The sequence below is a fragment of the Fukomys damarensis genome, unplaced genomic scaffold, assembly GCF_012274545.1.
Source record: "Fukomys damarensis isolate Sample0158 unplaced genomic scaffold, DMR_v1.0_HiC HiC_scaffold_24, whole genome shotgun sequence".
In the NCBI taxonomy this organism is placed as follows: domain Eukaryota; kingdom Metazoa; phylum Chordata; class Mammalia; order Rodentia; family Bathyergidae; genus Fukomys; species Fukomys damarensis.
In genome coordinates, this window is record NW_022900936.1 from 49,971,789 (window position 1) to 49,985,017 (window position 13,229).

General features: G+C 34.5%; 1 protein-coding gene across 10 annotated transcripts in view; it reads right to left on the reverse strand.

Moving 5' to 3' along the window:
• Cblb (Cbl proto-oncogene B) overlaps positions 1–13,229 on the reverse strand; it is a 207,498-nt gene that overhangs the window by 34,891 nt on the left and 159,378 nt on the right. For all 10 annotated transcript variants that reach the window (XM_033768106.1, XM_033768105.1, XM_033768104.1 and 7 more), the window contains one exon: positions 4,595–4,689. In XM_033768106.1, the coding sequence (XP_033623997.1) occupies positions 4,595–4,689 (95 nt within the window). The remainder of the gene's footprint in view (positions 1–4,594; positions 4,690–13,229) is intronic.

Consider the following 13,229-nt stretch of genomic DNA (forward strand, 5'->3'; position numbering starts at 1 on the left):
CAGCTTGCCATATTTTGTATTTCTGTTCTGGACTATTCTAATCCTAACAAGGAATATTCTTAAATCAGAGAAGAAGCAAAACAACTGGCAAAATATTAGAAATGATTATTGCACTGTGCCACATATAATCATTTCATCTAAATATCAGATTTTTATCATTTACAAGCTATTTTCCAGGTTCTTTTGCGATATCAAGTGGTATGCCTTTAAGCTTTAAGAAAATGTTTAATTGTAAGCAACTTTATTGATTTGTTTTGATTGCAAACATAGACGAAATTGCTTTGTACTTGTGTTTTGTCCCGCATGCATGGTCTGCACACAGATAACCTCACAGCTTGCTCCCTTACTTCTTTCATGTTTCTGCTTAAATATTATCCTTCCAGACAGGTCTTTCCTAAGTATCTCAACTAAATTAAAAACCTCTCTGCCACTTACACCCTTCCCTGCTTAGTTCTCATCCTACCACTCAGAATTAGCTGACAACAAGCAATATGGTTATTCATTTTGTTCTCCTTCATTAGAGAACAAATTCTAAAGGGGACAAGGATTTTATCTTGTTGTCCATGATTCTCCATACACTATAGCAACTGAAAGAAAACAGGACAGATGGACAAAATTTGGATGCTCTATTGAACCTAAAGCATCAGTATAATATTTTTCAAAAAACTTATGACAATAATCAACATCATTACCTCCAATGACCCAGAAAAACTTCTGTTTACAAAAATATGAAGTAGTGCTTTCATAGATGTTGAAAGCCAATGACTAATACACCAAATGTATAAGAGGTCCAATTATAAATGATAAGGCATAATAACAATATTCTAATGAAATGACATTTCTCATAATTCAAGAACATTATCTTACCTGGAATCAATTACTCCATTATTACCTGAAATGATGTCTCAGTTTATTTGCCAATGTATTATGTGATGTAAAATAAATATTTTAACTTAGAGTTCATTATTTCAATATATTTAATAAATATATAATTTCTAATATCCACAAAATAATCCACAAAGGATTTTTAAATGTTCTCTTAAAAATAATTTACTTCAAGCATTTACTTATAATACTACATAGTGCACTGTCAATGATGTCTATTAAATAGAAATCATTTAAAAAACATTACTTGGAACAATTAAGAATATAGTATCTATACAACTGTAGTTTGTACTCACATTTACAATATATCTTTTATAAATTTTATATAGTTTGAAGTTGCAACATAAATTACATAATAAGGGCTGGGCATGTAGCTCAGAGGAATGCTGCACTGCTCAGCATGCATTAGGCCCTGGGTTCAATCCCCAGAACTACAAACAGGTAAGACAGACAGATAAAACTAAAAATTGTGCTATAAAAGTCACATAATTAAAAAGATACAATCTAAGGAAAAATGAAACTTTATCATAATCTCTATCATAAAATTATGGGGACTAATACTAGTATCAAATATTTAACAATTACATATCTTTAACAAAGTTTAGATAAAAAGCTAAACTCTAGCTTTGACAATATTGAATTTGACATTAAGATTTTCAACTTTTCTGAGAAGTGCAAAAGTTTGTAAGGTGTAAGTTTATAATTTTGTATTATCTTAATTTCTAAATATGCACTGAGTCTAGTATGACAATGGCTACGTGAATATCAATGTCTCTATTTCACTGAGCGAAGTCTTTCTAAGAACTGTGCTCTATGATGCTTTAGAGCTGGGTTTTGCACCCACTGTACTCTGACTATACATTCTTAAAGATGCCAAAGTACCAATAATAATAACACCCAACATATTATGACTACTATAATATCCAGTCTGTATAAAGTACTGTAGAACATTAATCCAATTTATATTGGTTTCAGCAATGGAATGTGACCAGCCTACAGAAGTTACCTTCTTCAAAATAAGACATACTTAATACTAGAATAAGGTCTAGAACCCAATCTGATTGTATTCTACTGTTCACTTAATTACACGGTGTTTTGGTAATAAATACAGTGTATAAACAATTAAGAAAAATGTTTATGATAATATGAAAAAGGGTATGACATTATGTTTACATAATCTAAATGTTTAAAAATTTTAAAGGAAAAATACTGAACTGTTAACACTACACATTGATATTAGGGTATACATATGTGTTGTTAGGGTACAGGTTATTTTTTAAATTCATGTACTTATTTTCTACAGTGAAGAAGTGCCACCTACAAAGTGAGAAATAAAAAAATGGAACCATAAATGTATCATTAAAATCTAACATTTGTATTCTTTTATGGCTAATCTACAGCATGAGAGCAAGAAAATTAATTTGCTGCTAAGCAGGTATTGTTAAAATATTTCATTACTTAAGTAAAACAACTGCACTATATTTGAGGAAAAAATAGGGGTAAATGGGAAGAAAGTATTAGCATATGGCTGGTATGCTCTTACAAACTGAAAAGTTAGAAGGACATCAGTAAAATACATTTCCCTCTGATCTTTCAATTTTTGCTTTGTTTACAGGAGAAGCAGGTACTTAACAGTAAGTACTAATGAAGCAAAGTGCAACCTCTACCTCTTATCATACTTGTCAATACAGATTTAAAACACAGAATTAGAAACTTTATGCTCTAATTTTGAAGCCAAATTTCATTTACTTCAGTTTCTAAAGTTCTCTGAGTTAATAGAGAGAAGTGGGCTTAGATGTTTTACTACATATTCATATAAAGTATGAGCATATCCTTCCTTGTGTAGAGTTTACTATACAGAATAAGTGTAACTGCTTCAAACTCATTTCTGGCAGTTCCATGAAGAGTTCTCTCTGAAGAAATGGTCCAGTTAGCCGAGCTGTCCACTGTCTCTGAATGACGTTGGGTGTCAAGCTCTGGCTTTTCCTCATGTACTGCCTTGGCCAGTGTGTCCATTCTTTGTGACTCAGGCTATTTCCACTCCCTCTGAAATATCCTCAACTTACTAAGTCTCTAACAGCCTCTACTCCCAACTCATAAAACAGGTTAGCACTGCAGTTTCATGCATAATATTTTCTAGTTATTTCATGTTAACTTTATTCCCTAAACTGAAAATTTCTTAGGGGCTGAGATTTAGTTTATCCCTCTTTTGATATGTACAATGGGAGTTCAGCAACCTACAGAGAATAAAAACGCTCTAAGATCAGCAGATAAAATTCAGTTAAGAATTCTGCAGAAAGGAACCAGAACATCGATAAGGTGGTGGACATCCTGAATTTGTAATGTTTTTGCAGAGTTGGGGATTGAACCCAAGGTCCTACACATTAGTCAAGTACTCTACTGCTGAGCTACATCCTTAAAACCTTAAAGTTGTTTTAAAATCAGAAAGCAGTATATAATAGAAAATAAACTGTAAGAAAAGTAATGCACATCAGTTTTAATTATTAAACAGAAGAAAAGAGATGTTTTTATAAACATACAGTCTGAAACACGGACATTTAGTATGAAATTTTTGAGAAAGGAGAACAAGGGAGCAAACAACAAAGAAAACTGGCAAAGCCAGAAAATATATACAGACAAGACTACAGGGCAAATATTAAAAATCACTGAAAAATACTTTATGTGGATAAAGTCCTAGCTAGCAGGTAAGTACAGAATGAATTAAGTAGAAAAGAGAAAACAGTACACGTTTTAGAGTAGGAAAGAGATCTATGCAGAACAGGATGTAAATCAAATCAGCTGCAGCAAACAAAATTGTAGTAAAGCAGGCAGCCTGATTTGCTTAATGAGCAGGAACATGAGAATTGGGAATTTGATTTTATTTAACCTGGCTTAACTTGGGTAGATAGCACTTGTCTGTGCCATTATGTCCCCATTTTTCAAATGAGACACTCAGGTTAGCTCATTTTCTAGCTTTAAACCCACTGATACTAATTCTGAAATCTTAGAAGATGATCGGATAGATGGCTCCTTCAGGACTGCAGCCATGAGGCAAAGCTAGGCAATGGCAAGATTAGCTAAATATATATATATATAAAATCTAAACAAGAAACTCCAAAAAAGCATGGATTTGAGACACAGGGAACTTGGAGGAAACAAGGATCACTCTGTGATGTCAAACAGCAATGGGGATAAAATGTGACACCAGCAATAAGGAGAGGCAGGTTGGGAGAAGAGCTCACTGTGCTGATCTGCCCCTCTCTGCATATGGGGAATGATTAGCTTTTTTGTTTTGGTTTGGTTTGTTGTTGTTGTTGTTGTTTTGAGACAGGGTCTCACTGTGTAGTTGAGACTGACCTGGAACTCACTATGTAGCCCAGGCTGGTCTTGAACTCACAGCGATGCTCCTGACTCAGCTTCCCAAGTGCTGGGATTACAGGCGTGCGCCACCATGCCAGGCTACTTAGCTTTATTGTCCCACTGCTCCATGTGTAATCTCAGACAGCTGAGATAAACCTCATAGAAGCTGTGATTACCAGCAGAAGATTGAGAAGGACCTTGATTTCTGGTACTAGTTTGACTGAAGTGTTTGTTTTTTCACTGATTCCTCTCTATGTGCCTTGAAGTTTCTGTACTGATTACCTCAAAAAGCATTCTTCACCACATTTCTAGGCATTGACAAATGATCTCCAAATTCAGTAAAACTTACTTTATGCTAGGGAGCAGGGCAGTGATGGGAGGAGGGGGAGAAAGCCGAGGAGGAACATCGTACTCTTCATTTCCTAGGTGACCATTGGAGAAGACCTGCAAGTAAATCAAATGGTTAGTATGCAAGACATTACAGTTCACTTTATTAGGAGTCAGAAACACCACAGTGATGATTTAACATTACCCAAAACAGCAGAAGGTCATATGCAATAAAAGATACCATAATTCTTAAACATAAGAATTATGAGAAACATGAGAGGTAATAGTATGGTTTATATAAATTAAAAACAGAAAGTCAAATTAGTAAAACTTCAAATGTGATCAGTTTTTATGGAAAAGATAGGGGCTGGATAAAGGAAAAAGCACTGGTATGATTCTTATTTTGTTTCTTTCCAAATAAAAGTGTTCTGAATGATATCTCTTTAGGGTCAACAGAACATTCTCTAACTTTTTGCTATAAAAGTCTAGGAGTATTATGATTTTTTTTTCTTTGCTTCATGTTTGAATCTTCAGGGCAAACAGATATCTGCCTGGCTCTCAAAGTGTAGATAAGATTAAATTTTGGTTGCTGAGCACCACAAACCACAATTCTGAACTTGCTCACATATGTATATGTTTCAAAGAAAACCAGTATTTAATCACTGAGAACTAGGAAATTCTAACTTCCAGGTTTCTCAGTCACACTACAGGAACTGTCTGAGCAACTGTTCGGTGCTTTTCCAACCACCTGAAATGAGCACAAATTACAAGGGAGGAAATGAGAGAATCACTTTGCAAAGGCATAGTCACAAGGACAGACTGTGAATACGTGTTAAGATCCCTAAGTGACCATTAGATTTTCATCGCAGGCCTCTTTTGCACCCTGTTATTAATTCAGATTAAAGGGCAGACTGCTAGTGGAACAGCACTGATGAAATGTAGCTAATAGTCCTAGATAATCAAATCAAGGACCAACCAGTTACTTTTCCTCCTCTACATTCCTAAAATGGTATAGAAGCTTTAAAATGCAAAAGTGAAAAGGTCACACCCTCACCTATCAAATGGATGAAAATGGCTACAAGTTTGAAGAACACATCTGAAAATTATCAATGTTTGCATATCAAAGCTGTAAAACATCATTTTATAATATTAAAATCTCACTCTAAACATTAGGTTCTAGGCTTTAGTTCTATTTTTCTTTTTCAAGTCTTTTTTCATTGAATTTAGTACACTGTAGTTACATCAGGACAAAATATGATATTTAAATGATTTTTATGATTTTTTTTTCCTATGGGCTAAATAACAATGTAGCAAAGATGAGAAGTTACCTAAAAGATATGAATCACTGCAAAGTTCAATTAAATCTTTCAACTTAAAAAATGCCTTTTAACTGACAAATACTGTATCAAACCACAAATGTTCATTATAACAAGGAGCACTTGAAGTCATTCTTAATTGGAACTGTTTGCACGCTACAGCAGTATATATAATGTTAACAGAACTGCAATCAAATCTCAATGTTTCTAAATCACAAATACATTTAAACTTCATTCTCAAAAATGAAATGTGGATTTTATATGCAGTAATTTGTTTTAGGAAAAAGTACCTAACATAGGTAGATATCTAATCATTTCAGTAACAATCAAAAAGAAGGAAGATATGGAAATAATACTGCAGTAGTTCCAAATTAATGACAAGACAATTTATAATCAAGACAGTAAGAACATATCTGAAAAGCAATACCAATACAGACATCTATTGACATTGAAAATGATTTCACCTCATACATTAGGTAACTGGAGAATAAATATAGTAATAATATACCCAGCACAACCTTTTTATGTATTACTACTAAACTACATAAGGAGAAATCACACAGGCAATGGAGTGTATCACTGATAAAAGCACAAAGCACAGTTAATGAGGTAACTCATTCTCTGGGAGGGCAATAAACTAAAAAAACCAGGGACTTGTTCCTAATTTTATGAAACAATCAATATAAAGTACAAATACATTCTCTCATTGCTTCCTTTATACTGTTATTGATACATAGTACCTAAAAGATTTCTTCTGACTCTGAAATGTCCTAATGTCTTATCTTTTTTTTTTTGGTACCACTGGGGATCAAACTTGGGTCCTTGCACGGCAAGTGCTGGAACCACTGAGCTAAATCCCAAGCCCGTCATAGTCATTTCTGAGCCACTCTACAGCTAATTCCTTTATTTTCCATCCATGAGATTATGACCCATTGTGGAGAATTTATGCCACATTGAATCTCCTGCAGAACAAAGACAATTTCAAATTTACTTTATGCTCATTCCTTCAGGTGCTTTATACATGTTATGGCACATGAATTTTGACTGCTGCTTGGGTTAAATTTCTTACTGAAGGAGGCATTAACCAATGAAATGACTTTCTTTAGGTACAACTGGAATAAACTCATTAGTTTACTCCAATACTCTCAGTGATTGTAATTTAATGGTTGGTTTTTCTACTAGCAGAGTTCAATGTGCATCCTGTACCCCTTCCTTTTTTGAGTGAAGAGGAAATGTCTTGGGCTTCATATAAAACACATAATATAGTTAATGTACACAAGTAACAAAACTTCCTTTATCTTTACATTTTTTAACATTAAAGGTGGTGGGGTGGGGTGGAAGAATGAGCAACAGGTTGGATATGGCTTTAACTATTCTCAAATATGTACTCAGGATTAAAAATACACCTAACACCATACATGAAATTCATTCATAGTTCTTTCCTAATTAATAGACTGAGATTATGCAAAGGTTCAAACAGCAAACAATCTAAATGTATGATCATACTCCTGTTCACCCAGAGCAATCACATACATTTCTTGATGGTGGCTGGACATTTTGTCATTCTGAAATCCATGCTCCTATTTCATTCATTTCATTAGACCAGGCATCATTTTAGCTGCCACTTCCTGAGGGTATGAAATACACCACAACTTTATGAACTAAAAATAAGTATTTTATTTTCTTTATAAATTTGAAAAACTTGTTTGCAAATAGTAAAAAACAATAGTTTCTCAAATGTATGGGCTGATGGTATCAATTGAAGCAGTTCACACTGCAACTTCACTGATGAAACTGGGAAACATCCTTTTGCCCTCTGCCGTCCTAGCTTCCTGTCTCCAAATTACCACTATGCCACTGAGAATGCCAATGCCTTAACCTTTTACAATCCTGGCACTGATCCTATCATTCCTTTGAAGAAGGGGGAAAAAAAAAAGATTTGAAAAGCTCTTTCCTAGGAAAGTAAGATAACTTCTTTTAAAATTCAGGGCACTCCTTAATTGGTTTCAACCTACTTCCACTCTATGGCTCACTGGCCTCTTCTCTCTCCTGTCCCTAATGACCTATATTCTACCCAAAATTGACTTCCTATCACAATACATATTTTCATACCTCCAGACTTTTCCGTCCTGTCATGCCTATAAAAACAACAGCTATTGATCTTTAAATGTCTATAACCAGTTACCCTCTTGCATAAAGCTTTCTTTATTCCCTTTTCCACCCTGGCTTTCAGAATTTTTCTTTTGGGGTTTTATACATAATCTCTGGATAATTCTCATATGTCTTGCCTCTTAAATTAATCGCACGCCTATCTCATCCTCATTAAGACTCTGCTTTATTCATATGTGTCTTCCCCACAGTGTCCTGAGCACTCTCAGACATAGCTGAATTAGGTTGAAGGGATAAGAATACATTTATTGGAAGTGGAAGAAGTGCCATCTGGTTTATTCAGGATTTATTGTAAATGTAGGTTATTCTAGATCTTAATTCTGATGTTGGAAATATATTCCTGTGATTCAGATATTATCTAAAAAACTGAAGGTTAAAACATTTGGAATCTCTGAAATATAGAGAAAATGATTCTGTGAAAACTACCACTATTAAAATGTTTTACTTTATAAAACTCCAAATAAAAATATTTCCCCATCTTATGTATGTAACCCTTCCTAACAATATAATATCCAAAGAGAATCCCTACATTTTGTCCTTCACAAGATTGGAGATGAGAGCAGTGTACACCGAAGGCTTATTTTTTGAAAGATAGTCCCTGAGATTCATAGATAAGTTTAAGGTCATTCATGTAAACACGTGCCTGTTAACCAAAAGTGCAAAAGCCACAATTTCAGAAAGGGAGATCATGTGACCTACTTATCTAGCAGTATCTTTAAAAGATTGTTATACATAAGGTCATGTTGAAAACAATGTCAGTAACATGACAAGTTAATCTTTTATCACATAAGGAACAGCAGTATTATTAATCTCTCAAGGGGAAAAATTTATGATAGCTGAGTGCCTTGTTTAGAAGTAAATAATTTTCAAGTTTTTACTCGTATTTTAAAACATTTTAGTGAAAATATTTTCACCTCAAACAAACCAACAATAATATCTCCCCAAAAAGGCATCTACTAAGTTAGGGATTTTAAATATGACAACGATCTGAGAATTTCAAAGAATGGAAACATTGCTGTAAGAAAGAAACTTCTTAGCAATACAAGAAGATAAATAAGCCTGGTGACTCTTAGCTTAACAGAGCCATACTGAAATTAAGGTATCCCCTTATCTAACTTTTGATTATGCTGGGTGTGAGGAAAGGGAAAAGGGAGTATCAAGGAAAATGTATACGCATCATTTTTACTATGAATTAGGGCTCTCCCCCTGAAGCTCTCTACAATTAGCAAACAGTAATTAGAATTTAATTTGTTCTTGTTTCTCTCATTCTCTGTCGAATGAACATGTAAATGAAAAAGGCCAGTGTCTAGAGGATGATAGGAGCTGGCATTTCAAAAGGCAGACAATGGAGAGGGCAAGGCCTTACCACAAAAATAGGACGAGCAGTTTCATAAACTCCCCTTATGTGACTCCATGCACATTTCATTTTTATTTAAACTATTAGAACATCTAAGCATTCTTTAAAATCAAAAGATGACATTTAACATGAAATGTTACCTCTAATGAAACAACTAAACCTGGAATAGTAACAATGACACTTCTACTATTTTCCCAAAAAGGACATTTGCTTATATTTAAAGAAACTGATGCGCATACTGAAGATACACTCCTAAGTGAAATAAATAAGGCACACATGTGTAAATACCGAATAGTTTCTCTGGCGTGCATAATCTGCAATAATACAGAAGACCCTAATAAGATTACTGACATTGAGAAATGGGAAGAAAGGAGCTAAAGGTGTAGGGAAGGTGGGACGGGTAGGGGAAGGGTAATAAGGGAAAAGAAAAAAAAACCTGAAAAAATGGAAATAAAGTGTTTGTAAAGGGGGAGTTGAAGGGAGGGCAGGGACAAGGGGAAAAAATGAGAACCAAGACCTGTCATGTAGAGGTACAAGATCTCATCAATGAATGTAACTGTACTGTATCCTTAAAATATACCAATAAACTCAGTTAAAGCTGGAAAAAAAAAAAAAGAAACTGATGGGGTATGTAAAGATAATGAATCGGCCTCTATATACCTAAATCTTCATACCTTCTGATTCTATAATTAAAATAAATCAAAGCTACAAAATATACATTATGAAGGTTGAAAAGATTGTTACCATTTACCATTTTCACAAAAATATCACTTTTTTAAAACGCAAAATCACCTCCCGCTCTTCATCCTTTCTTCTTTATTTATATGTGACCCAGTGTCTAAAACTAATACTCTTCTAAAGAGAAACGATACATATTTTAAACAGAAAAGTCAGTGTTGCCAAGATAACATCAAAAACTTGGGCGGTTTGCACCCCTTATTTGGCACCTCTTCCTCTAACTCCTTTTGACCCATCCACTTTCAACCCCAGATCCAGAAGATATCCATCCTTCTGCCTCTATCATCAGCTTCAGCAGTATAACAATAGCAACCAAGTTACGGCATGCTTACAAAGGATGCATTTGGAACTATGCTAATAGGAAAGTGGGAAAGCGATTTTTTTAAAGACAGTTTTGAATGAAAATATTAGCTGTTACAACTTATTCTGATATCCCATGTCTGACAGTTATTTTGATCTTATCCACAAATAGATGTGTTGAGTGGAGGCGCACGATTATTGTGGATACCAGATATTAATACTCTAATATCCTTAGTTTACAAAATGTAAAATAAATGGGGTTAGTGGTAGTTGAAGATGAAGTGCGGTGCTCATGTTCACAAAAGCAATAAATTCCAGAGCAAGAAATGAAGACCAGGTCTAATCCCAGAGACTGTTAACAAATTCCAGCCAAGAATCACAGAAACAGAGCAGCAGGATGGAACCTGGGTGGGCTCAGTGTTGTGTCAGCTGCCACCCAAAGCCAGCTTATGTCCCCTGGCAACAAAATGAGAAGGGGAATGTGGCCTTTTCTGCTTTATGTTAATCGTGACATTCTCCATGGTCTATTAAAGTAGAACCACATTTCCTCCATATAGTAAAGGCAGACATATAGTCTCTTTTATAACATTAAATGCATTAACTATATATAAACCCTTCTTTATAACTTACCTGAGAAATGAAGCAACTAAGTTAAAATAGGTATATTAGAAGAAGTCTAATTTAGTTGAAATGTCAATTCTAGTTGTAATATCAAATTAACTTTCAGGATATAAGCACTGCAATATTAATACACACTTTACATCAGAAATCTTAATGAGACAATTTAGAACAAGATTTTAGCTAATAAAATACAGTCCATAATATAAGAAACTGTCACCCCAATTTTTGAAACTATACCCCTTTAAAAATTATCAGCTACTATTCTAGAGCTTACAAGGGCAGCTATATATTAACACTCATTTATTATTACGTATTTGCTAACAGAACCCTGAATCAGAGTCCTTTAAAGCACTATGATAATTATAATATGTTAAGTATTTGCAGTTCACTCAGAAAATTCAAGGTGTGATTTGGGAAAAAAAATGGGTGAATGCTGCTGGTGAGTGCAATCCAATGGAAAGGCAGCAATCTTTCATATGAGAAGCAGCACTTCTAACAGGGTGTGACAGGTTTCAACCTGTCAAATTGGCTGTTTTAAAATGTGCAGTACGTCATGGGTCACAAACCCAGTAAATCATAGATCATCAATCCATTTTTTTTTTTGGAGTCTTGCTGCTTCAAATTCTAGCTTTTTAAAGAAATATCATCATGGGAAATGACATTTTGGTCTATAGTATGATCCTGAGAGTTCAAGATTCTCTATGGAAATCACCCAGTTCTCCTTGTGCAAATAAGGTGCATATATCAAGATCCAACATCAACTGTGATACTGTGTTTTTTGACCTCAATGGAATTGTGAGAGCTGACTCTGTACCAAGCAACACTATGGTGAACTCTGAATATTATAAGGACCTGTCTGTAGAAAACTGCCTGAAAAATGGACAGTTTCATCTCCCATTATAAAAATGTCGTGTCACACATCACTTATGGGGCAATTTCTAGCAAATAAAAACTTTATGATGTTATCTTCATCTACCTTATTCACTAGATCTGGCACTGTGTGACTTCTGGCCCTTCCACAATAAATGTTTTGAATTGATTTAGGACAACAAGGCAACCAAACAGTGCACCTAAAGACACTTATAAAGTGGCAACATGAAGGGTTAAGTGTGTTCAAAGCAAAGGTAGGGTTATTTTGAGGGGAATTAATGGCAATGTGTCATTTATTGTAACAATATTTTTAAAATGTAAACATTCACTGTATTTTGATCACACTTCATATCCTGTAACATGCTGCTTAAGTATAATCAGTCTATTCATATTAGAGCTTGTTCTTAAGCTCTATTCAAGTGTGATCATGTAGGAGTGAACAGAAGCTGAAGGAGAAAAAGCTTTTAAAAGAGCAAATCCTTCCAGTCAGGCGTCTAGGTTGTAGAAAATTTCTTTTGAGGACAGACTCTCCATTTTTAGAGAACATTATCAAATTGCTTTTTTACTTTCTTTTCTTACATTTACAGTCATATTTAGGTAACCATCAGGAAACTTTTAGAGCTTCTTCTATTTGTAGTACGGGAGAATGATGGTACTGAGGTAGAGTAAACCTACCCTTCTTTCCTTGTTTGAAATGCTGCATTTGATGGTTCTACTCTTCCTATGTGGCTGCCCTAAAGTAACACTGACACACTGTTATACTGACATTTAATCACCATATCTGCACACACACAGGCACACACTGAACACTTTGCTTCCTGCATGTTATGAGAGTAACTGACCAACTCCAGATTATACCTCCTAAAATAACCACTTATGACCAATATAGATGGTACCACTTTAATATCACCATTTCAAAACAGAGAAAACTTCCTGCAGAAGAAGCCAATGGTCTGACTGAACAAACAAAAACATGAGAGTAAACATCAGAAATCATTACATTATAGCACATCTTTGCCTAGGGGATATAAGGACCTTTAAATTCCAACTTGTACACATAAATAGTGGAGATATCCTTCACGTCCAGATTTAGGCTTGAGAATCTCAGTTTCATGAGGAAAGAGCTTATTTTGTAAGAATGAAGAAAAGTTTTTAACTTTGTTTGTTGTTTAGGGTTTCTTTTATTTATTTAGTTAGTGAGTTAGTTTAGTTTTTTGAGACAGAGTCTCACTACGTAGTTGAGACTGACCTGGAACGCACTATATAGCCCAGGCTGGTCTCAGACT